At 43.1% G+C, this 25,896-nt stretch overlaps 1 protein-coding gene across 2 annotated transcripts in view; it reads right to left on the bottom strand.

The window, feature by feature from the left end:
* CD96 (CD96 molecule) overlaps window positions 1-8,848 on the bottom strand; it is a 28,692-nt gene extending 19,844 nt beyond the window's left edge. For both annotated transcript variants that reach the window (XM_071803653.1, XM_071803654.1), the window contains exons 1-4: window positions 8,517-8,848; window positions 6,629-7,054; window positions 2,306-2,415; window positions 609-831 (exon numbers count right to left, since the gene is read on the bottom strand). In XM_071803653.1, coding sequence (XP_071659754.1) covers window positions 609-831; window positions 2,306-2,415; window positions 6,629-7,054; window positions 8,517-8,697 — 940 coding nt within the window. In that variant the 5' untranslated portion in view covers window positions 8,698-8,848. The remainder of the gene's footprint in view (window positions 1-608; window positions 832-2,305; window positions 2,416-6,628; window positions 7,055-8,516) is intronic.
* Window positions 8,849-25,896: the final 17,048 nt, after the last annotated feature.

Genomic DNA, 25,896 nt, shown 5'->3' with positions numbered 1-25,896 from the left:
GGAATGGAGCAAATAACTAAAGAGGCAGAAGGCTTCCAGCATGAAATGCCAGTTCACGTGTTTGAATCAGATGGGCCCTGCCACTCCTGTATAGTTTGAGACCATTAGGCAGGACCTCATTTTCAGAACCAGAGCGTTTGGCAGCAAACATCACATGCCTTTGAGTATGTGACTTTACAGCACTAGTTCCAAACTGCTTTATCTTGCTAGATTTTGGCCATGATTTCCTAAACACAAACAGCACAGTAATTTTGTAACTGGGGCATAGAGATCTTGATCACCAAGGTGCTTAACTGTAGCCTGCAAAGTGCCAACATACGCTTACACATCAGGGTGAGATAGTGGTAATGTGCATGCCAGTGGTGTTGATATGTGTGTAATGGATTTACTATTTTTGATGTCAGAAATTGAAAGAATGGCCTCAAATTCTTCCTAAAAAGTATGTGGTTATTTACTAACATTTTAACTCATTGCAGCTGAAAAAAACCCAATGTACATATATACATACCAAAAACCCAGTGTATTTCAAAAGCTGTTGCCTTCAGAACCAGACAGGAGTGTTACCTTCCCAAGTGCAAGTAAGCGGGCAGTTGACATAAGCCCCTTACCAAATACTCTCACGGTGGTGCTGCTCTTCCGGACTCTCTCTGGGTGGTACATCACGTGGCAGGAAAACACCCTGCCATCATCCATGATTTTGGTGGGGAAAATCTTTAGAGCATTATTCAAACCCAGGCAGATTCTTTGCTCGTATGGCACACTGCTGTTCCTGTATACTGCAGGGCAGGAGGGCTCCTTAGTCACAAGTTCCTCTTTCCTGCCATTTTCCTCCTGTGAAAAGAGTGACCCACACAACGTGTGAAGACCAGACACTCCCTATAAATATTTTTGTAGACCAGCACTGTTCTCACTATTAAAATCTTCACTTGCAGCCCCAGCATCATGTAATAGTAAGAGAACACTTGCAACATCTATTTTTTTCCAAATGTATTCTCTCTCAGAACTTCAAAACCAACAGCGGTCATCATCTTACTAATCAACTATAGAGTAAATAGCTGTGTCCCATGAGCCCTGGTCTCTGTAGCCCAGAGAGGGCAACAGAGCTGCTTTCTCATTGTAGCAATCTTTAAGTTGTGCTGAACACCCCATTCAGTTGCATTTAACATGTAATTCCAAAAAAATCCATGCTCTTTTAGATTTTAAATAGCTAGAACCTGATAATAATAGCTAAAAGTCTCTTAATGCCCTCATGCACCCTTAGATGTATGTGCTGCCAGCACATCTTGAACATCTGTGCCTTGGTACATATTTGCAAGCTATTCTCTAAATTATGTATGGTGACCCACATATATTATTGTGCTGACCTTTGTTTTTTTTTTTCTTCCCCTTCATCTGCTACTTTGTAGAGTGAACTAACAGCACTAAAAAGTGGTAAGGACAAGGATGTCCTAAAGAATTTTAATATTAAGAATGCACTGCAAAGGAGACATCTAAATAGATAATGAGCAGGGACAAAGGACTAAAAAACCTAAAATATTTGAGAATCATCTTTAAGAAAACCCTCAACAGTTACAGCTCCTCAGTGACAATAGGTAGAAATTAACAGGCAAAGGTTGAGGACACTGCTGCCTGATACTTATTTTTACATGCTGAAATTAATGCTAAAAGGTTATGTTAAAACATGCATACAGATATTTATCCAGAAAGTGAGATGCAACACAGAAATATAATTAGCTTTATATCTCACAGCAATTTGCTTAAAAATAGTTTTTATGTGGTTAGCTAGATAACTGGGTTTGCGTGTCTTTGGTATGCATCTGTGACACAGAGGTTAACAAAAACAACAACATTGTAGTTGCCTCCCCCCCACCCCCTTTCTTTTTTCTATTTCAAAGCAGCCTGATATCTCACTACCCTATGGAGTAACCATGTATTTTTCAGATACTAAAGCTTCACTACAGCAAAAATCCCTGAGAAATGCAACACAAGGAATATATTAATTCTGATACATTTGCTAAGTTCTTTGCTACTTTCCACAGACCTGTTCTGCATATACTCCTGAAAAATTATAAGCAATTAAAATGGAATTTTCCCTCTTTATTTCTTTAACAGCTATTGTTTGTGGTGCCTTTGTTGCCAAAGTATGTTTGTACTTTTTCTCTTTCTTATCACAGTCCAACACGACTGATACCTTTTGTTTAGAAGATTCTGCAGAACACAGTGAAGTCTAACATTTCTATTTCAATCTGCAAAAAATACCCCATAGTTCCTTCTGAAATTTATCCCAGAGATGAAAAATACTTACCACTAGCCATTTCAAAGGGTAATTGGACAAATTTTCTGAGGTCGTGTCCTCAAGGCATGGGATTTCTAAAGTCTGGTTTAACCGCACTTCCTTCACATAGTGCTGCTCCTCTTTTGCAGTTGCAACAACAAAAACAGCAACCGAAAAGAAAAGCCCAAGAAGGAAAATCAGAAACGTGGTGTTCATTGTGCTTTAAAAGCCAATGCTGACTAGCCTTCTGTTCAAGGAACAGGCATTTTTTTTATTAGAAGGGAACTGCAATTTTCAGTCATTACCCATAGACACATTTGTTAAGTGAAAGCCCTGCATTCGATTCTAGATGCAGTTTCATGACTCCAGTTCACGGCTTTAAATGGATTTTTTGGCAATTCATAAAAAACTTTGCTTAACTGCGGGATCAAGATGTCTCATTTTGAAGATGAGACTAATTTGAAGCTTCAATTTTTCTCTTACAATTTTTTTTCTTTTTTCTTTTTCTTTTTTTTCTGCAGCAATAAACCTTCACATCAATTTCATGCACCTGTATTTCCTTTCCTCTGAAGATATTCGCAGACCTCCTTTTCACTTAGCAAGTTGTTCAGCCTGTCAGGCAGGTTAAGATTAACCCTGGTTTTCAGTGTAAGTGCTCCTTTTGTTATTCTCCAACTTGCCCATGAGCAGAAGCAGAGAACTTGTCACTCTTTCCTTTGTCATCAACTTAAAAAAGGACTTCAGCATCTCCTGCCCTACCCATTCCCAGTCCAGGGCTCCAGTCCACCTGTGGAATGGCAGGGTTATGCACTGAACAGAGCACAGATGTGGTCCAAACATTGGGTCTGTGTGCACATGTGCATCTGGACAGGAAGAGCAGTGGTGATGGCCAGGAGATGCTACAGGTGCCTTGGTGAGCACCGATCTCTCTGACTCTCAGCCCAGCATCAGGTGGTAGCCCCATGCAGCCTCCCTGCTGCATCCTGCCTGCCCGCTGCTGCGCTGCACAGACCTGCCTTCCCTCTACCCTGCAGGCAGGCACCAGCACACACCAAAGCGAAACTCTTGAACTTTTCTCCTCTGGTAGCTCTGGATTGCATATTGAGATAGAATAGATATATATTTTACTTTTTTTTTTTTTTTTTTCCCTGAGGGGACAGGGAATATCTATCATTCCCAGACAGTCATGTTATTTGGCAGTGGGGACTTTCTGGTTGTTGCCCCGATTACAACATGCTGACTGTTATTTCTTTTATGTTTGGCACCCATGCCTGGAGTGACAGAACCAGCACGCAGCCTGTGCCACAGGGGCACAAAGACAAGCAGCACCCAGAGTGCTGCCCAGGAGACCCAACAGGCTAACCAACTTGTCTCCACTCTCCAATAGAGTGAAGCAGCCGAGGAGCCAGCAGTCACAGTGGGACACAGGCTGCACGAGCCCTAAAGGGGCTGGATAATGTGGAAAGGAAAAGAAAGGGCAAAGGAAACAAACCTGTATCTTCCCTGGGAAGAAAACGGCACAGGAGACTTTGCTGGGACAAGATACCGTGCAAAAGTGCCATGTGGCATTTGAGAAGTGCAAAGATGAGTAGTCGCCCCAGGAGCTCAGTCTGCAAACAGCCTCTGCCCTGTTCTTAGTCACGTGTCCCCAGTTCTTATTTCTGCCACTGTCTTTGATTCCAATCTCCATTACCAGCCTGTTGGCTAAGACCTTCTGTGTTTGTCAGTCCTACAGTAGGCCTGCTACTGCGCAGGGTTTTTGCAGTGTCTACAAGTTGAACACATCTCAATTCACTTCAGTTTGATATAGTTGGGAGCTGTACTTCATTAGTGACTAGCACCCTTCTCCATCTCACTTGAAGGCTGGATTAAGGTCTTTTGCCTTCTTCTGAGTGGAAGTGGTTCATTACAGAAGATCTGGTTACCTTAAAACACAAATCTGCAAGAGGTGTGTTGCAAACTTAATTTTTCAGTTTTCTCTAGTAAGCAGTTTTCAGTCACACAGCTTGCTACATCATGCAGTTGCTGAAAAAAGCCACAATGATGCTGATATGAACAGGAACTGCCCATGTGTGACATGTAGACAGCAGTAACAGCATTAAACATGCCAGTATAAACCAAGGGCACCAGTAAAAGAAAAGGAGCAATGCCCAACCAGCGCTATTACTGGATGAGAAAGAGGGAGAAAAAAAAAAATCACATGAAGACCAGAAGAATGGGAGGCTTTTACCTGGTTATCAGCACTGTTTGTACGTCACTGTTCTTTGCTTGGTCCAACCCCTCTGCCCTGTGAAGTGCAGGAAAATTCCCAAAGGGCAGCCTACTGCAGCACACCCCTGTACAGCAGGTGAAGTCGCAGCTTTGTCCTTGACACAGTTATCTAGTATATACTGTTTAAACACACTCATCCTCTATGGGCTGTGCAGAGACACTGGCTGTAATTTTGTCTTTGTAAGTTCATCAGGGCAGGAAGGTGCTGCTGAGTTACCCCTGAGGTGTTATGCCTCTGGGATAGTAGCACCGAAGTGCTTGGAGCCATCACCACGCAGGGGCCATCAGGGGATGAAGCAGGAGCTTGGGTTAAACATCACTGTGGATGAGGCTTGCACAGAACCTCCTCCTGCTGCAGGACCAATGTCATCCAGCATGGAGACCAAGGCCTCTCCTGCCTCCAGTCTGGCCTCAAGATGCAGGCCAAAGAGGCAGTGAGAGCCCTTTGCTACCCCTAACATCACTTATGGCAATCCTGGTCCTAACCCTTGAACATTAGAAGGGGAGTGGTTAGCAGGTCAAGAGAGGTTCTCCTTCTCCTCTACTCTGCCCTCGTGAGACCACATGTGGAATATTGTGTCCAGTTCTGGGCCCCTCAGTTCAAGAAGGACAGGGAATTGCTGGAGAGAGTCCAGCGCAGGGCAACGAAGATGATTAAGGGAGTGGAGCATCTCCCTTATGAAGAAAGGCTGAGGGAGCTGGGTCTCTTTAGCCTGGAGAAGAGGAGACTGAGGGGTGACCTTATTCATGTTTATAAATATATAAAGGGTGAGTGTCAGGAGAATGGAGCCAGGCTCTTCTCGGTGACAACCAATGATAGGACAAGGGGTAATGGGTACAAAAGTGGAACACAAAAGGTTCCACTTAAATTTGAGAAGAAACTTCTCAGTGACGGTGAGAGAGCGCTGGAACAGGCTGCCCAGGGAGGTTGTGGAGTCTCCTACTCCGGAGGCATTCAAGACCTGCCTGGAGGCCTTCCCGTGTAACCTCATCTAGGTGTTCCTGCTCCGGCAGGGGGATTGGACTAGATGATCTTTCCAGGTCCCTTCCAATCCCTAACATTCTGTGATTCTGTGATGTGCTGCAACTACAGCCCCGGGCACAAGCAAAGGGGGCGTGTTGGCCTTGCAGCTCTGAACTGCAACTGTGCCAGGTTTGTTGCATTTACTTTAATCCTTCTTGGCTTGTTAACAGAAACCTGGGTCAGGAAGAGGTTTCTGGGGTCACCAAATCCAGTCTCCTATGTGCACAACAACAAGCTTGCCAAATATCCCTGTCATGCTCCATCTTCACAGTAGTTTGGACTTTTGCCCTCACTGCTGGCATTAAACAGCTGTTCCCAAAGTTGCTGCACTAATGGTTGCCACTTTTGTTTAATTTGTAGTCAAAAACATTCACACCCTATTTAAACCTTTGTTTCTTAGCCGGGACAATTTAAATATCCTCCCTGGAGGTTACTCTCTCCCCTTAGGCTTACTTACCAAGAGAAGTCATGTTGCTTACCAGCTTCCTTTTGGCTGATAGAGGCAGCCAAGTCTCTTTTCTGTGATTGTCCTAAACTTTGCTCCAGTTTGGTTTTGACAGTGAGGACATGCATCCCTCCATTGAGCTAACACCCAGCATGCTCTGTAGATGCCAGCCCTCAGCCTCAACCAGACAACAGTATTTTCTCTTTCTGGTGTCCAGTGCAATGAACCCATAGCAGCAGCACAGCACAGTTTGGACATCCAGCAGCCTTGGTCCCACCATATCCTGAGCTGCTCTTCCAGTCTCCTCCACAGCACGTTTCTCCAAAACAAAAATGCGGAAACTGCCTATCTTACCACTTTTATCGTCTTCCTATCTAACTTCATATTCCTCAGAAAAAAAAAAAAAGGTTTTCTAATCACAAGCTGGATAACAACAGTTAAAAGAGTGCCTGGTAAATAGGAAACTGTGTAGACAGCAGCATTTAGTAGCACCATTGCAAACCCCAAACAAGTCACCATCACCAACCAAGAAGTGTTCATCTGTTCTGATATTGCCCCCACCTGCTTCCTTGCCTTATTACAAAAAAGCAACATCTCATTCATAGTCACTTACCTTCTGCCTTGACAATAAGCTGAATTTTTGCAGCCTTTGTCCCATGTGGGAAAGTAGCAAAACTGCACTCATACCACCCACTAAGGGAAGTGGTAACATTTTTCAGATGCAGAGCCCACTGATTGCATTCAATTTCGGCATTTGGATTGGGAGAACACAAAGTCTCTGTAACATCCCAGTTGCAGCACTTTCTTGTACTGAAGAACACCGAAAAGTTGTAAGAAGCCTCAGGAAAGGTGAAGTAATGGGTGCCATAAACAGGGTGATAAACAGCTATTCTGGTAAGCTGAGTGTCATCAGTCTTGGACCACTGTGTCTGTATTATATAGGTGATGTGTCGTTTTGGGATGCTGCACACCAAAGTCACATCAGTACCTGGCAAAGCACGGACCAATTCTGTCTGTGTAATGACATCTTCAGGCTGGCCTTAAAAAAACAAACAGGACTATTTTCAGAGCAAGTAATGTTTAAACAAAGCTTTATCCAAAGCCGCCTTTGACATAATTTGGTACCTTAGCCACAAACAACTACGAAGAAGCTACAACTGTAACAACAGGCTTTCCAGCGAGGAGCTTTACAGCAGATCTCCACCAGTACAGACTGTGGAGAGAGAACTGGGAAAGCTAACACATTCGTATCTGGAAGAGGGTGGGAAACTCCCGTTGTGCTCACGGGAGAGAAATGGGAGCTCTGAGGGCCCATGTGTAAACACAAATCTTTCAAGTGATATAGATAAAGCAGAAGCTGAGCCCAGTTATTCCCCAACTTTATTTTTCCAAATCAAATGCTGTCCATCGGCCCATACTTGTGCTCCATCTGAAATTTCACAGAGTAACTCCCAGACATTTAGATGTCTGATCTCCACCAAAAGCATGGTGGTGTCCACTTTCACCTCTGAGTGACTTCAGTGAGGATTTCTTCCTCAGAGGAAAAAAACCCAATAGTCCCATTTTTCCCTAAATAATATTGCTTTCCTGAATGTGCATGTCTTGAGGATCCGATTTTTTTCTTTGCATCTGAGAACTTTTATTTTCTATGCATATACGTAGGAAATATTTTCCTTCCTTTTAAAATCCAGTTTGCCTCAGTGATGTACAAAATAAGAACAGCCTATGCCAGATTTCGAGATGCATCTTGCCATGCCCGTCAAATACGTGAATTTTTCCTTTCTTAACTGGAAAACTGCATACCCTACAAAATTCTTCTTCCTAGCTGGTGATAAGTACTTCTGTATTCAATATGGTCGGCCTGTTGGGGGAGGGGTGGAGAGGGTTACGAGCAGCAGGCTTTGTTTTGGTTTTCCTCAGATTGTTTTTGCTTTAAATTCTTTATGATGGGGATGCAGTTCTCCTTACTCTACTTTCCTGAGAGTTTTACTCCCGATGACAATCTCGTTTCTCAAGCCTTTAACACAGCATTTAGGGCTGAGTGGGAAAGAGGAAGGAAAGAATCTATTTAAGGGCTTGCAGCTGTTCAGTATATCCTTGCCTTTAAGTGTTTCAAACTCTTTCTCTCTTTGCATACACAGGTATGTGTGTGTGTGAGAGAGGTACTTTTTATTCGCTCTTTGAAAGCAGCTTTCCTTTTTGCCAGTTGCAGACAAGCACATGTTGCCCTAAATATAAGTGACCTCATCTCAGTGATTATTTTGGTGAAAAGAGGTGAAGCATCTTGAATAAACTAATCTGCTAGTCAGCACAAGGCGTTTACTCCTTACTAGCTGCACCTTATAACCAGGTTATTAGAAAGCTGTCAGGAAACAGAACAATATTACCAATAGCTGCAGCTCGCACTAATGAGACACACTGATCCCAGCCTGCACAAGCCACCCTGCCCCTCACCACCCTCTGTCCCAAGCTGAGTCAGGGCGCCCTGCTGACACGCTTACCTGCAATGCTGGGCACTGAGAACAGACAAAAGAGGGAGAAGAGCCACCTTTTTTCCATCTTCAATTGATGAAGTTTTGGTAAATACGTAGGTCTCTTGGCCTGCTCCCGACAGTGTCTCAGAAAAGTAAAAATGCTCTGCACCCGTGCAGACAGGCAGATGTGCGACACAGTCATGCTCATCGCTTCAGCGTGACTTCAAAAGAAATGCTTCGTTAAATGTGAAAGCCTCAGTTTCCTGCCAGAGCGATAAAATTAGTACATCTTGTGAACACTTTACATGGAAAACATTACCTGTACTCTTTTTTTTTTACTTTGTCTTTTCAGATAAACCCATAGTAAGCAGTTTACTGGGTTAAACTGTCTTGAAAACTTCTCAGGTATCTGAAGCTGAATATCTGGTACAAAGCCTACAAAAAGCCCGACTTCTCCCCCCTCCCCTGCTTCATCTCCTTCACATGTTATTCCAAAATTGCTCAAATATACTGTTTTCCAGAGTCCCTATACTCGCTGTCTTTTAAGAAAAGAGCAAAATAACAAAACCAATCTCCCTAAGTTAAAACAGAGTGACTTGAGAATTTTCCAGATTCACCTCTTTTGTTCCTGAGAAGAGAAAAAGAGACCATTAATTATTTTCTGCGAGATGAAGAATCACAGCATCACACATGAGAACATCACTTGATGTGGTTAACCCCCACACCTCGCTGTGTTCAGCTGGTAGGTTTGGTGTTGAAGAATGGCTCCTGCCAATCCCATGACCTGTCATTGCAGGTCACCTGTAAATCCTTCTGAATTGTTCTTCAAACATACTGCATTTCCATAAACTGAGCATATGCCTGTCAGCAAAGCATCTTGTTGCAGACAGGTCTTATGCAAATTGGACCTGCTGCTGGCAGCTTTTCCCAAAGAAACAGATTTGAGTTCTTACTTACCACACTTCTTTCCCCAAAACTAAGAGAGCAGGGCAGGACACCTCATGTATGCAACATGGATGTATGCAATCTATTGGCTCTTCCTGGGATGGGGTGGGATGGGATAGGATGGGATGGGATGGGATGGGATGGGATGGGGTGGGATGGGATGGGGTGGGATGGGGTGGGATGGGTGTTTGGAAGCCCAGCTGGGCAGGAGTCTGGTTGCCCCAGTAGCTCCTTCCCTTGGGGCCTGAGGACAACTCATCCTTTGGCTTCAGGGAGATCAAATCCAGCTAGGCAAAGAAAATGAGTGACCTGGATGACACAATCCCTTAAACAAGCACCTTTCTCCACCAGCAGTGCCTTCCCTTGGGTGGCTGGTCCAACCTTGGGTGATCCAGGTCCTGACATTTCAATCCCAAAGTATTTCTAGTGGATCTGGGTGCTTCTCTCAGCCTCTTTCTCTTATGGCACCACTATCTGCTGCTCAGGTAAGGTCTATGGGAACTGCCAGGCATCAACTACAATTTTCTTCCCAACTGTTTTCCATTTTCTTCCTGACTGTTGGCTTTTGCTAACCATGGAGCTCCCCATAGTGTGCAAGGCACAGCACTCACTGGTCATTTCCCTGTTTTGTGCACTACCAAACGCAAAGAACAACTATACCACTTCCCTAATTTGTGCACTTGCAAGCCTTTGGTAGCACATTTCAAGAGGCTAAGGTCTCCAACTGGGACAGCTGGTACTGCTGGCCAGGTTGTGGTCAGGCCTCCAAATACATCTTAGAGGATAGGTGCTGTTGCACAGTTCCCTTTTTGTTTACATTTCTCCCCTGCCTGAGGAAACACACTAAAAGCAGTTGTGGTGAATGCACTGGATGCTCAGGTTACTGCTAAGGGAATACTCTCTGGGTATTAAATGTCTTCTTGTAATTCAGAAGCCTGACAGAGAAATATCTCTCTGGGAGGATCAAAAACTCCTGAAGTTGAGAAAGAATAGAATATTCAAGCCATTGTAATTGACAGCCATGGAAGTGAGTAAAAATAAAATTCAAAAGATAAATATTCTGGTTTCCAGTTCAGAGCAGAGACCATAAAGAACTGGAGCTTATGTACAGAGATTATAGTTCAAGAAAATCTGAGTTCAGTCTAGAACTTGGGCTTTCATTCAGGAGTGCCCTTACCTTAGCTTCTCCTGCTGATCAGTTCATGCAAGCTTTGTACCATGAGAGGCTATTTTGTGTAACATGGGGAAAAAATAAAAAAATCTCAAATGAGTCTTTTTGTTGCTCTGAAGCATATATCACAATTCAACAAGACAGCCCAAGTGCTATGTGGTGTATTCAACAGCCACAGAAATCCCCAAATAGCTAGTTTGAGTTACTAGATCTCTATGTCTTGCCCTTAGACTTTGTTTCCCCCTCTAAAATAACATCCTAAAAATATATGGCTGCCATGTTGCATTCTGTTGGCTGAATGCAGCCACCCAGCATTTTTGCCAAGCTTAATGGTGAAAGACAGAGAAGAAACAAACCTCCCAGTTTGATGGATTTTTGTTCACTTCAGGACTGTGTTCTGCCCCAATTCTTAAGCCCAAAGTCTAAAATAGTCACTTACACTGCTGCTGACATTGATGTGTGTGAACAACTAAGGTCTGCCTATGCTTTAAACATCAAAATTACTTTTGAGACATGCTACTTACCTCAGCCTACTGTCTCTTCCCTGGAGCAGGCCACAAGGTTCTGTTAATAACAAAGCAAATTATTATGAGAGGTTCCTCCCCCACCACTCCTTTCCTGAATTGCTACTTACAGGCAGCTTGGTAGGTGCCACAGTGGGATGTCACACACCAGGTTATGGATGGTGGGGATGGGAGGAGGTACTGACACAGGTCCAGGGGCAGCGGACCTCATTTGTAGCTGAAGGGAAGACATACTTATAATGGACTTTTCTTTGGTGGGGCAGCTGCAGGGATGTTTTTCTCAGACTTGGGATACACAGGTTTTTCCATCACACTACACACACCTTTCTGGAGAAGCACAGAAACGGTCGCATGGCTGGGAGATTTTAAAGGAAAAGAAGCTCTGCCCACGCAAAAGACATCCCTGGGGATATGTGAGCCTCAGCCTTGTCTTTTGAGCTGGACAAGCAGTTGGCCTGACCGCTACTCATGGGTTCCTGTGTCCCAGGTGGTGGAATTACTGGTGGGAAGTGATGGGGTTTGAGCATCCTCTGGGAGGGGGCCCCCCCGGCAGTGCCTGGGGCTCTGCCAGGTGGGGATCCTCTAATTATTTTATTTTCACCACTGAAGGAGGCACTTCGAGCACTACAAATGGCCCTTTCCATGGCAATCATCCCTATTATGTGTCATGCTCACAAAACCCTCAACTGCAATACCATTCTTCTACCTCAGTTACAGTAAGCTGCACCTGAAGAAGCGGAGCTGCAGTCAGACCCACAGAAAAACAAATCTTGATCTTCAGAGACAAATTCAACTACTAACAAAGAGAGCCTTTTCAGAAATGCTAGTGCACAAGCTCTCTCTGCCAGAGGCAAGGATGATTACCCTTGCAGACTGGTGTCCTCTAAACATTGCTTAAAGAAAATGCTGCTCCCCAGTGAAAAAGAGATGGAGACTTTGAAGCAAGAATTTCATTAAACAGTAAACTAACCTTTCAGGTTTGTTTGGCGCTTGGCATAGAAACTGCCACTTTGTCATTGTGTTTCAGTTTTGAACTTCTTTGAAAACTGTACCAGTGACTCTGTAGCTGGCAGGCAGCTTTGGCCACAGCACCTAGTGGAGCAGGGGACAAATGGATGGCAGAGGCTAAGGGGACAGTGTAGCAGGGGACAGGGCACTGAGGTGACGATGGGATTCCCACCATTTTTTTTTCCAGTGACCTCCTGCTTCCTCCATCTCCCCATCCTTAGCTCTTGTGCCTCTCACCTGCTTGCAGCACTGTCTCTTCTGTGTGGAGAAGAGAGGGGAAGGGGGTTTCTTACTCTGCTTCCTCCTCCTCTCCCACAGCTACAGGCTCGTGTCTGTAGGCTGTGTTTGACATAACACAGTCCTGGTTTCAGCTGGGGTGTCTAAGCAGCATGGCAAGGACTACATGCTTCCCTCTCAACAACAATTTTTCCAGCTGAAAGATGTTTAAAGATCTGAGCAGACTTTTCATCCCTTCTCCCTCACTAACAGCTCAGAGTATGCTCAGCCCCAGCCACCTCCTGGCTCCAGTCCAGCCCACCCTGACACCAGGGCTGCTCCATCGCCTTCCCCAGCTTCCCCACTGCTCCCAGTGCTGATGCCAGCAGAATTCAGGATGGCTGTTTCTACAAACATTTCATTTGCCATTACACCCTACATATAATTTGAGGCTGAATCCAACTGGACAGTAGCTCTTTAATTATGCCTTTTGCTCATCCCACTAGTAAATATAGCTTTCTTCACTTTGTAAACAGCATGCTTGCTTTTGAGTGGCCTCACCTGAGACTACAATCAAAATAAATGGATAGGCAAGGGCTACAGCCCTTAAATCCTCCCTTCTTGCTGTCTGTGGGAAAAATCTCTCAGAGACCACTCTGTTTACAAAGCCTTTCAGATAAGGCAATAGGGTGCCCTTTGGGAAAGCAAGAGGATCACAGAGAGTGATCTAGTGCTGGGTTCCTCTGTGTGCACATCTCTGACTCCCCATTTATTTGATGTAACAAATGGACTGCAAAAGCTGGTGGTAGTTTTTCTACTTAGAAGACCTAACTTACAGTTCATATTTCAGAGAAATTTGGGGATAAATGGAAGAGAATTGGCTCCCTCAGCTTCGCTGCCATTCTAGCCACAGGTCTCTGTGGTCCTCTGCTCCCATTTAATGCCATTTCTGATCAATGATGGTCCATCAGGGTATGCTGTTCAACATCGCATTGTGTAAAGTGCAAGTTACTGAAAAAGCAGAACATAAAAATTGCAACCAATAAACAAAACAAAAATAAAGCACATTGACCCAATAACTACACACCAAGGAAAAACTACTGTGTGAAAACCAGCCAGACATTTCCAAAAAAATTAAAGACTCTCTGGAGTAATTATTTTAAAAATGAAATAGAAGGCACATGTGAGACCAGCTCTGCTTTCTCTGGTTATTTCCTGTTTTCCAAATATAGCACAAATTGTGCTTTCCGCCCATTTTCCACAGCATCAGCTAAAGGCTTTTCACTTGTACATCTCATGTTCCACATTTTGTATGAAAGTGTTTCCAAGTAGGTTAATAACTGTGTAACAAAATATAATGGCACACATAGCTTTAAAAAAGGCAATTGCTAGGAAAGGGTAACCCACTGCCAGTGTTTGGGAAACATCTGCTCACGTTAGACTACAAGGTCGAGGTTTCCACTGAAGCCTTCCAGAAGGGCCATGTCATCCCCTGGTCACTTTGGCAGGAGTTTCAGAGACAGTGCTTGGAGCAGCTTCCATGAATCACGTCAGCAAGAGCAAACAGAATGCTTCTTGAGAAAGGGATTTTCACAAACACAGCTTGTGGGGCTTTATCTTGAGGTCTGCCTGAAAGAGGGAGTTATCAAGGCAAGAAACAGACCACTCGATCAGAAGTAAAAAGCTTAGGTTCACATCCAAAGTGCTGTAAATCTAGATGGGCTGTAAGCTCATTTTACTGTGCAGACTATCTCTAATGGATTTTGTTCCTCGATTAATTTAAATTCCTCCATACTAGTGTATGCAAAAACCTTCTCACACACACACAGACACCTGGCCAGAGCTCAGCACAGCAGACTGGTTAGAATTCACCACTGAAGAAACGCATCAAATAGAAAAGATTAAAGGTGTGAAAGTTAACTTCAGATACAGTAGCAGTGTCAATTTGAGGGCAGCAGCTGCCTTTTCGTTATAAAAGAAAAATCAAATAATTTTCAGCAATAAAAGGCCAAGTTATGGTGACAGTGAGAACCATAACTTCGATTTTTTTTTTTGACAGAAAGCTTTGAAACCACCAGACATTAATGAGTTTGTTTGCAGACAGTATCTTTGTGCCCCTATAAATACCTTTCAAGCTATCAGCATGTCAGAAGCAAGCACGGGAAAGCAAGATATCTCTCCCATCACATCCATAATCTATTAAATTGTCCAATACACCCTAATTCCATATCACTTTAGAAAAGGTGGTGAAGTACAAATAAGAAAAGCAAAGCAGAGGTTGTTTTTCATGTTGAGCCTGACCCTGCAGAGAAGATACTGTACCTCAGTGAAGCCCATGTTTGGAGCCTTGCAGAGCAGGACATCTCACCCAGGTCCTGGAATGAGAGAGAGGGGGTCACTTCTAGAAGGCAACACAGTACTGAGTGCACCTTATATGAGGGCAGCGTAGGACAAGTGCATTCTGAAATCTGCGTGTCTCAATAGAGTTAACAGCCTGCAGTTAGATGGGATGAATACAGCACAGAAGTAAAGTAGCTAGAAGGTAAAAATGGATAACATGAAACTTCTTGGATATTTCTGCATAATTATATTTTGCAGATCACAAGCAAAGTAACATTTAGCTATTTCACATGTGAATCCTTTTGGTTCGCTCTGTGCTCGAAGGCATAATGTGAACCTGCCCCAAGGAGCTGGTGAGGACTTGATAGCGCAGCAATGTGCGCTGCAGACCCAGCTCCTTCCAGGGAAATCTTGGCCAAGTAACTAAAGAATAGGATAGGGAATTAAGATAGTTTTCAGCGGAAAACACTTCTCTCAGCATTCAGTATGAATTCCCGAAGTTTCAACAACCACTAAAATTAAGGAAGATTTCTATAATTTGGTCGGTTTGTAAGGGTCAGTTCCCATGGAGGGAAAAAAAAGAGCAAACAACAACAAAAACCCCCCGATGTTCAGTTGCTAGTTGAGTCTTTCACCTCCTGAAACAGTGCTAGGAGGAGCCTGCATTGCTTCTCTTTGTTTCAGTGAAACACTATATCCCAACTAATTGGGATTTAAGAGAGTCACTGATCACACATCTCTTGCCCAAAGTATAGAGAGGGATGATCATGTAATGAAAATTATTCTCAGGTGTCACCTGATCTAGAGTTTTGGTTGAGAACAAAGAATAGGCTGGCAGTCCTCTCCTCCCAGTTTGATCCCTTGTCCCGGACAGTATTTCCATCCCAGTCATGGATGTGCGACTCACCCACTCCGAGGAGCCTGTTCCTGATCTACCAACCCACTGGCACTGCTCCACTGAACACCGCTCTCCCTCCTGCCTGAAATGAGCTTATGCTTTAACTTCTCCACAGCTGATTAAGCTTAGCAATGCTGCTAATGGCAATGAAATCATTTGAGACGTCTACCAGAGCATTTAACTTCTATTTTGCATGATTGCCTTCAGTTTCAAAATGAACGTGCAGTGACTTATTTGGTTTAAGGGCCTTACCAGAGCACTGCCCAAGTTGATGGGTGGCATATGGGCACTTCCGGACTGCGTGTCCAAAAAAGAACACCATTGTGTAGACAAGGGATGTCACTTGTGCTCCCCAGGTCTTGTTTCCCAAAAGGCTGAATCCACCTTCTGCCCTTCGGAAAAATCAATGATTCAGTAAATTAATTTCAGTCTGTTACTGTAATTGGATTAAAAAAAAGAAGCATCTTGCAAGACTTTCCTTAAAGCCAGTAAGCTGGAGAATTGCACTGTGACTGAGCACAAATCAAATACTTCTAACATTATTTGACATTTTAATTGCAAATGAGGAAAAAATCTCTCATTACAGAACTGAACCAAGTTGTCTTGTTGTGAATCAGGCTCTCCAGAGGACACTTCCCTTCCCTACCCCCTGCTCAGCTGCACAGCAGCCGAAGCAGCAAACATCATGCAAACTAAGGCAGCCACAGCCCTCACCAGTCATCCTTTCCCCCTTCAAAATTACACTGACTCATATGGTGTATTAATAATTCTCTAGCAGATGCTACTGTAAAGCAGAGAGCTTGTCAGGAAGGAAAAAAAGCCCACTGCAGAGTTGCACGAAAAAGCAAGTTTAGAAGCTCCATAGATCTGTTTACAGGAGGCTAGATCAAAATAATTTCAAGCTCATTTCAGTGATTTACCTGAATACTCCAGAGACACATTTGGCTTGCAGTGCCTCTGGAAAGTCTTGGCCGTGGTCTTGCAGGATGCAAGAAAAAGTATTTGGGTTGGGGATCGGTACGGCTGACCAGCTGCTCTGAGCACAGGTACAATTTTAGAAGTATGATTTAATATCTTGTTCTACTAGCAATGCCCACGGCTAAAAGGGAAATAAAACTAATCTATCCTTATTAGATTTGGGATGTAATCTCATATCACCCTCAGATATTGGACTTCTCTGGCAAGCTTCCTGCTTTGCACTGGCTCTGCTTCCCAGGAAGCTGAAGAGGGCAAGGTGGATAATGAAAGAAGCGTAAGTTCAAAGAAAATTCACATGCAGTTCAGTGGTTTGCACAGTACAAACACTTAATAACCCATATAGGAAACAAAAAGGGAAAGAAGCGGTCTACGGATGTGGTCCATTCACCCAGAAGAAATGTTTTATTATACCAATAGGGATGATGCTCATGTCTGAAAATACTGGGTGCAATAAATGTATTTCTTTGAATCCTAGGGAAGATTAGCCACTTTTCCCAAACAGAAAAGCTTCACACACAGCTTTATGTGGTTGCTATCTACATAATATACTAGTTGCTCACAGGAAATAACTAGGATTTTTTCAGGGAAGTAATCTGATTTTTTTAAATGGACAAAATATTGAACAGAGCAAGTATATTAGCCATCTTATGCTTAGAATTATTGTATATAAAAATAACAAAAAAATAGCTTAGGTACAGTTAATCTTGCTTTGATACAAAATGCAGAATTCAATCTCCTGACAGGCTCTCCAGCATGTTTTCCTGCGATTTTTTGTTTTTCAGTTGCAGTTTCCAATAGTATTTCTCTATGGGTGACTTTTCCTTGTCTCATCAGAATTGTGTTTTGCCACTCCCTGTTCTGCTCCTCACCCAGCAACTTGCGTAGGTGGGCAGTTCCTCCGGCAAGGAGGTCCTCAGACCTAGAAGAGAGTTACCTCTCCTGCCACCCCTCAAAAGGCAGGGATGACCTCCTGTGTTGTTATTTAAACCCCTCACACCAATTCTCAGAAAAAAGCTTTGCCATCCATCGTCTCTACAAAAAGACACAAGTTCCCTGCTAACAAAACCAGCTTTTTCATAGGATCTGAAGCATACCTAAGAGGTAAACATTTAATAACTCGCGTTTTCTAGGAAGCTGGATTTTGCTGCCTGCATTCAAGCACCACAAGGGAGCCTATTTTTTTTTTTTCCTAGTTCCCCATGCTGTGTACTTTTTCTTTGGGAAACTGCCAAAGTCTGCCTCAGAAGGCTGTTATTTTGCTCCAAGAGACCCCAAAAAAGTAAAAAAATCAATCTATCAATCTGTGGCTTGGCAGCATCAGACAGAAGATTAGGAACCTCAAGGCAGATTATAAATACAATCCCCTCAATTAACTTCTCTGAGATGGGCTAGAGGCAGTTAGATCCTTGTTAAGTCAATTATTAACACAGATGGTCAATGTGCATATTTTTTATGACAAATCTTATTAATTTCATGTGCAAAGCAGTAAACCCCAAGAAAGGCTAAGAAGCAGGGCTGCTGCCCTAACTGCTGGGGCATGGAGGACAAGCTGCTGATGCCGTGGGTCCTTCTGCCATGTGCACACAGTCACCCCCTTTGGCCCGCAGTGCTGGGACTCTTCCCAGCCCCCTCGTTTTTCAGGGCTTTGAGACCACATGCCCTGCCAGTCCTTCCTGACATATTTTATAGACCCATCAGTAATGGAGAGGGCTCTGATTTATGCAGCTGGTGTTGGCTTATTTTGTTAAAGCTACTAGATTGCACGCCAAGGCTAGCACTCTCAATTTGGAGTGGGGAAAAGGCTGGGCAGGGCATCTCTAGTGTTGCCTTTCACAAAAAAAGTCTCATGCAGCTATCAAGAGAGAAAGATCAACAGGCACCCACAGTCCCTACAGGCACCAAAACCTTGTGCCAAAATTGTTCTGACAACTTAGCCCTGATGCAGTTTTGCTGTCAATGCGATCAGCATCCTCAGAAAGCCCTTTCATAGTATCTCACTGCATTTTTAACAACTGAACTTTGTCTGCCTTCTTCCAGACTTCTTCAGGATTTGGCCTTAAAATGATAGCAGCTAGAGTTCATCTCGCTGCAGAAACCAGTTACTTGTCAAGAGGACGGAAGGTAAGTATGCAAATCATGCTTTTTGGATCTCAGACCCTGCAAATAAAGGCCAGTTTCCCCTGCTGATCCATTTCATGTCTGTGAGGCAGCTTCCTCTTCTGAGTTAGGGGATCAGCCTCTCTATTTGAAAAATGAAGGTATTCGAAGCTCTGCCAAAGGGGAAGAAAAACCCAACCCTTAACACTAAGGGCTGATTGAATTCCCCTACAGGAGTTCAAAGGAAAGAAGCTGAACTGTGACCCAGAAAGACTGGAATTAGTTTAAAAACATCCTGTTCTATGACACAGCACTATATCCATGCTCCTTGCTCTGCAATAATTTATTAAAACTCCTGAACAACAGCCTGAACAACATTTAAAGGCAGCTAAATGAGCAGCAGCACTGTCAGGCAGTACCCTGCACTGTCCTAGTGAGTAATTAAAATGGTGCCAGGCAAGTGTCTGATTTAACCTTTTGTCAGACTCCTGTAGTGCATCACATCATACAGGATTCTGGCAGCAATCGCTGATCTCCAGAAAAAAGAGCCCCAAATTGTTCCCCTGTGAAAGGCTAGCAGATGTACCAGCTCCGGCAGCCGATGTACTTGGCAGAGCCTGAAGAGTGAGGGGGAGCAACCCAGTGAAGAGAGGGAGGGTCTGGCAAGCAGCTGGAGACACCCCGATGCTCTCAGCAAGGAAGATGGCACGTCAGCCAGACCCACCCGTGAAATATGTGACTGGCTAGGAGCGGTGACAGCTTAAATCTGAAACTCATTCTTGTGTTCATCCATCTGGATAAGTATTTGTTGCTGGTATGTGTGCTAACCAGTGGGAATACATTATTAAAACATTTATAATTTGCAACGCCTTCAAATGCATTCAAGTCAGGCTCAGTTCTTCAGGGGTAAATAGCATTTATAGATCCTCAATCTTCTTTCTAACTTCAGGTATTATTGCAGGTGAAGAATCAGAATGTTTGTACTTTAACAGCCTGTTAGGAGCATGTTGCCATTTGATGAAGATTCTGATGTATAACCGCAACCCCAAGTCAAGCTAATCTTCCTAGTGAATATGTAGTTGGTACAGGTTGACAATGGAAAAAGGCAATAAGCAGTTTTTGTGAAAAGGTGATCTATCTTATCTTACTCATCTTTTTGGTCTCTGGCACTACTTCAGCACATTTTTGGTCTGCTCAACACTCCAGCTTTACAGGATTCAACATCTGACATGTATTACCAAGGTTCTTACCTTATACTGTTCACTGCTACAAGTGGCAATCCTTTCTTACACCTCTTTCTTCTGCTCTCTCTATATAGGCTAAAGTAGCACCGGCTACACCAGAAAAACAGGAAGCCTAATTACTGGAGCTGTGCAACTGAAATGACTGAGTTTCTTAAAACTACATCAGAGATAAGAAGCTGCCTAATAAACAAACAAGCAGGCTGTCTGTAGTCTGTCAGAGGATTAATTGAAGCCTGGGTAAGACACATGGGGTACTTTAAGACAAGGCTGTGTAGACTTGGAGAACTCCAATTACAGCATCTCAATTTATACAGCATAAATTTAAGACAGGGCTGAAGGTGAAAAGATCTGGAATGAAAGCTGAGCACTTGGCAGAAGGCAGTGATTGACAAGGAAATGCACAGTTCCCTCTGTAAAGAGTTTATTTAATCTATACAAAAGGAAAGCCCAACTCCAGCCTTCAGAAAATAATTTCTGCAGTGCTGGACCCCACCAGGTGCAGTGTTGCATTTGCTACTTTTCAGCCATTCTACTTGAATAAAGAAAGTTGGGGATGACAAATACAATACTGAATCAGATCTGTGCTTAAAGACAGCTGAGTAAATTAGGATTCCTGGCTGGGGAATAGGAGGAGGCAGAAGGGGCAAGGACAGCCCACTGAGCGCTCGTTGTCTCTAGCTGGTGATTGAAAGTGGCCAGCCTCAGCAGAGCTCATCAAGCTGCCACCATGCTGGTAGTGACTGGTGGGAGATGCAGCTCCTGGGGAGAAAGCATCAGCCATGGCTGCATAACAGTGCTTGGAAAGTCTAGCACAGCCTTCTAACGAAGTTTGAAGCATTCATAATTAGAGAAGCAGCACAGTCATGAAGAATTTATCCAGGTTAATTTCTATCATGGCTTTCCAAAAAATGTAGAGGGCCACTCAATGTTTTCATAATCTAAAAAGTAAACAGGAAAATTGAATAAAAAACAAACAAACAAACAAACAACCCAAATAAATAAGCAAACAAAACAATCCACATATATATGTTTTATCACAGGAGCTTTAGTGGTACAGGAAAATAGAATATAGCTCTTGAGCTGGTCAGGCTGAAACCAAAATACCTGCCCCCTGCTCCCCATGCACTCTGTTTATAGTTACAGTGCTGCTTCTGGGACATCAGCACCAGATGCTTCAAACTCCCGCATGCCAAAGACAAAGATGAGGCAACAACATGACTCTGATCATTGCACCCTATAAAGGAACATGATCAGCCTTCATCCCAGCCCTCAACATCCCACAGCTGCTCCCCAGCTTCATCAGGCTGTTGACTACCCTTGAACTTTTTCCCCCCTCTCAGATAGGGTACAGACAGCTGCTACCTGTAACATTTTGCTACCACACTACAGACATTTAAAAAAAAAATAAATATTAAACTCTTTAGAGGCCACATAGACCTTCTGAGGCCAAGCTCAGCTGAACACACATGGCTCTGCTTGTCCCCTATCCAAGGCAGCCATGCTACAGACACCTCTCCAACCCTCCTCTTTGTCATCAGTACCTAACAAGTTGCTAATGAGTAAGACAAACATTTTGGAAGGTTAAACTTTTTTTGCAGCTGGTCATGCCACTCCTCCACAATTAAAGGCAAATGTCTCAAAGGTACTTAAATCCTTGTTTGCTGCCAAGACAACTATGTCTTAGAATGTTAGGCTTAAATCTTTCAACAGAACTCACATTGCTGTGCCTCCATCATTTATGGGCTTTCCAGAGATATAGCAATTGTTATGCCTCAGGTGAAACAGTGTAAAACAAAAACAACTCCCATTAATCAGAAATATTTTACTTCAGGAAAGGTAGAATCATTAATAACAACAACATTGTAATACATGCTAATTAGATTTTTAGCAAATGTTTTCAAGGAAAGAGACACAAGGCTGTGCCACAGCCCAATCCATTATTACTCAAGGCTTTGTCTTCAAAACAGAGGTATGCTTTAGAGATACTTTGCCTGGCAGTGACTTGTCCCACCCCCTCAGCAGGGACATCAGCTGTCTGCTTTCACATTTTTGTTTGCACTAGTGGCATTCTCCAAGCTCTGCTCTCTGCAGGGCCAGGTTGAGATCACACAGAATGACAGAATGTTAGGGATTGGAAGGGACCTCGAAAGATCACCTAGTCCAATCCCCCCGCCGGAGCAGGAACACCTAGATGGACTGACTCAACTTACTTTCAGTTCTCCAGTTAATTTCTTTGAGCTCTCCTTATCCCATATTGCTTTGAAAGCCAGCAGATATCTCACTGCTGTTTACCTTATGGCAACCTCCTACAACTTTCAAAACTTCCATTTTCCATCCTTGGTGTTTGCTATTGAGGCCTGGGAAGTCATTAATAGAAATTGGACTTTGAATTATTATTATTATTAGTTCTTTACAAGGATGATTTTGCTCTTCTGCTCCTTCAAGGTAGGACTTTTTAGCATGGGAAGCTTGTTTGCGTGTTTGGTCTTTTCAGAGGACTTACAGAAAAACCAGCTTCGCTTAACTTAGGCTCAGCTCTATCTACGCCCATCTCAGGGAGAGCAGATGCTCCTGAATGACATGTACTGACCTGAGTTATTTTATTAGCATTTATTCTATTTCAAAGCATTGCTCTCAAACCAAAAACCTGCAGAAAAGAAATCCATCAAACCCTCCATCCTCTCAGTGCTTTGCAGAGAATTATCTCCAGGCTCTCAACTCAGTAGGGGGTAGCAATGCAGTCAGGTAGCCCCTTCAATGCCTGCTGGTCTATCCAGAGAGATACCCAAATACATCGTGCCTGGTGTCAGGTCACTGGGGAAAGAGCATCCACCTGAAAAAACCAAGGGCAGCAGCAGAGCGCTGCTCCTCGCCACCTACACTGCTGCATCTATGGTCAGTAAGGCACGTCTAAGCAGGAAAAATAAGGGTTGAACTGAGAATCATCTCCCATCCTACTAAATCCCGCCAGCACCCTCTCACTGACTCTGCTTGGCAGTAGCAGGAACTACACATTAAAAAAACAAAACAGCAAGAAAAAAAATCCCAGACTGCCTTTCAAGCTGGGACAGGTCACTGGCCCAGATAGCACCAGTGCAGTGGGGTGAGTTATATGAGGACAGCAGTGGGGGTGTGGTGGGAGCACGTACACAGGGACATACTGAGCCCCACAGTCCCTGGGAGAGGCACAGCTGCTGAAACAGGCTGCTGGCACCACGAGGTGGGGACATGGAGTAAAAAAATAAAACAAAACCAAACCATGCGTAAATAACCTCTTTGAAAGCATGCCAGCAATTTCTTTGCACACAAAAATCAAAGCATGCCTTACAGGAAAGCCTTGCCCACCCCTCCCTCAGTGCTGCCCTGCCTGCTGAGCTCAGGCTGTCTCTAAGCCTACAGATTCCTGGTGCCTTTGTTTTTTAACTCATAGGGTTTTAGCCCTGTTAGCCCTTGTTTGGGTCTTCGTCCAGAAGAAGTGGCAGAAGTTGTTTTTCCTCTTTCCAGTTTATCTTGTTATTGGGAGGCTTCATCTCTGAGCCTACCTATTAATTATTTTCTTCCTGCCTGTCATTTAGCAGCCAGCCCTGCTGCTTCAATAGACATAGTGACAGTGCATTTTCAAATGGCTTTAAAATTCAAATTGACTCAAATTTCCCCGAGGTAATTTACCCATAAACTGCTAAGGTAAGAGCATCAGATTGTCCAGGTATCACTGAAGCTAAGAAATAAAGCTGCCTTGAGTACACAGGGGCAAGCTCCTTGTTGCTCAAGTCTTGAATTTCTTTTAGTTCAAAAATTCACCTGAAAGCAGACACAGAGCAGAATATCTTCCAGTCACTGCCGGCTAATGTATTTTGCAATGTATTTGATTTTAATACCAGAATATTACAGTTTCCAGTACTGAGAGATAATAGGCAAAACACAAGGGTTTCCATGGGACACTGGTATATTTTTTCTTTTATATTTGTTCTGTGCTTTTCTTTGGTGGTACAATACACTTATATGCCATTACCATAAATTCAATTGTTTGCAAATTCTCTCTCGATTTTCCATCCTCTGGCAATAAAGGTGCATTTAGAAAGGGCTGTCTTTAACAATTGCTTGCCATCCTTTTATTGATGGATTCTCTGAACATCTCATCACACTTTTATTCTATTATCTGTTTAATAGTTTTCTATTTCCTCCAACATACACAGCCCAAGGAATGTTTTACCACAATAGATGCCACTTCCACTCTCCACCTGGGTATAGGCTGGGGGTTGGAGAGGGAAGAATGGGGATTTCTTCAATTTTTTTCCATGAATTAATTCTTCATATGAAATCTACTTTTGTATGCCAGAACTTTGGTGCCTTGAAGAGTCTTCTGTCTTATTTCTCCTCTCTCAAATATAGGGATTATGCATTGAAACTGACTTTTAAAATTCTACTAACATAACTGTTCACTGTGTAAAATATCTGACTTGTATCACAAAGAACTCAAACTGAACAATGTATTTTGACAATTAGTTCAACCAGATTTAGTTTACTAAATTTACCCAAAGACATTGTTATTCCTGGTGAAATCAGTGGATAGATGCCTAGTTAATTATCATTATTTACTGTTTATGTCAATCTCTCTCATTTCATCTCATTTCCCAAACAAGATGTGCCTCAATTAAGAAGGTGCAAATGTTTATTAGAAACATAGTGGTGTATAGATATCAGTGAGATCTGCAAGGGAAGAGAATGTCTTTCACAGAACCAGCTGATATAACTGTAAAAAACCCCACGAGCCAGGCACACTGTTGGGCACATGAGACTTCTGGTATAGAGCATAAGAAACTGTGAACAGTTTTAGTTATGATACACAAAAAGTCTAACAACAGAATTATAGCAAACTCAGTTTCACTATTCTTAACTTACATATTTTATTAAGCCAAATTCTTCTGTTGTTTAAAAAACAGAGTCGAACAATTTCTAGAGAAGTGGTGTCTACTCCCTCTGCGGTTTCAACAAAATCCCCCATTCTGAAGGAAGAATTTCCAATCATTAAGCCATTTAACATCCATCCCCCTAGATACCAACAAGGTCAGCCTTTTCATGACAGTGAAGACATTTTACTATTGTTTTGATGATCTTCCATGGAGATAGCATTGCAACATTTAGGGAAAATGCATCAATTTTCTGTTATGTATATAGCAGGCTATGTGTTTCTTCAGGTGGCTCCATTCACCCATGGTACTCTATGAACTGCTGTGTAATGAACAGTAACATATAAGCTATTCAAGGCATTTTCAGGATAAAACTGTCTTATCAAATGCAGCTTGTAGAAGCTATTTTCCATCTAAATGAGGTGCTGAGAACAGAGATTAGAACCCAAGCTCCTGAACTATGGAGATTTCCACTTGGGTCCACGGGAAATTCGGGCACATGAGACTGGTGTCATCAGCCTCTAAAGGACTCATGCAATTCAGGGTTTCATTGGGAGGTTTCTACCATGCAGCATATGTGAGTCCTGGCTTTTAGAAGGGCACATTGGCCAACACGCTTACCGTTACACATGAAATCTTTTCTACTTGAAGACCGAGTAGAAACAGTTATGAATTAAACCTGGTATATCGATCAGGTGCCGTGAAATACCTATAATAATAAAAGGGCAATAAAAAACAACAAAAAAGGTGCAACTAAATATCGTCTCAATGCTAACTGGTCACCAGTTCAATTTGATAATGCTTAAATTTCGGATTAAACATACCTAAATGTCTGAAACAAACCAGAAGTAGCCATTAAAATAAATATTCTGCTGTGGATATTTGCCAGTCTTGTTTGAAGGGGCTTTTGTCATTGAAACATGAAACTAAGGCACACACTGTATGTCTTCTTCAAAAGTTTTCATAAAAAATAGCTGAAGGCTGAATAATTCTCCATAGCATTGTGGCTGAAGAAAAAAAAAATAAAAACAGACCTTTCTCAAGGAACACATGACAAGGAGAAGTAAAATAATGGA

Source organism: Patagioenas fasciata, chromosome 1 (genome assembly GCF_037038585.1).
Source record: "Patagioenas fasciata isolate bPatFas1 chromosome 1, bPatFas1.hap1, whole genome shotgun sequence".
Taxonomy (NCBI): domain Eukaryota; kingdom Metazoa; phylum Chordata; class Aves; order Columbiformes; family Columbidae; genus Patagioenas; species Patagioenas fasciata.
This window is presented reverse-complemented; position numbering and strand designations above follow the sequence as displayed.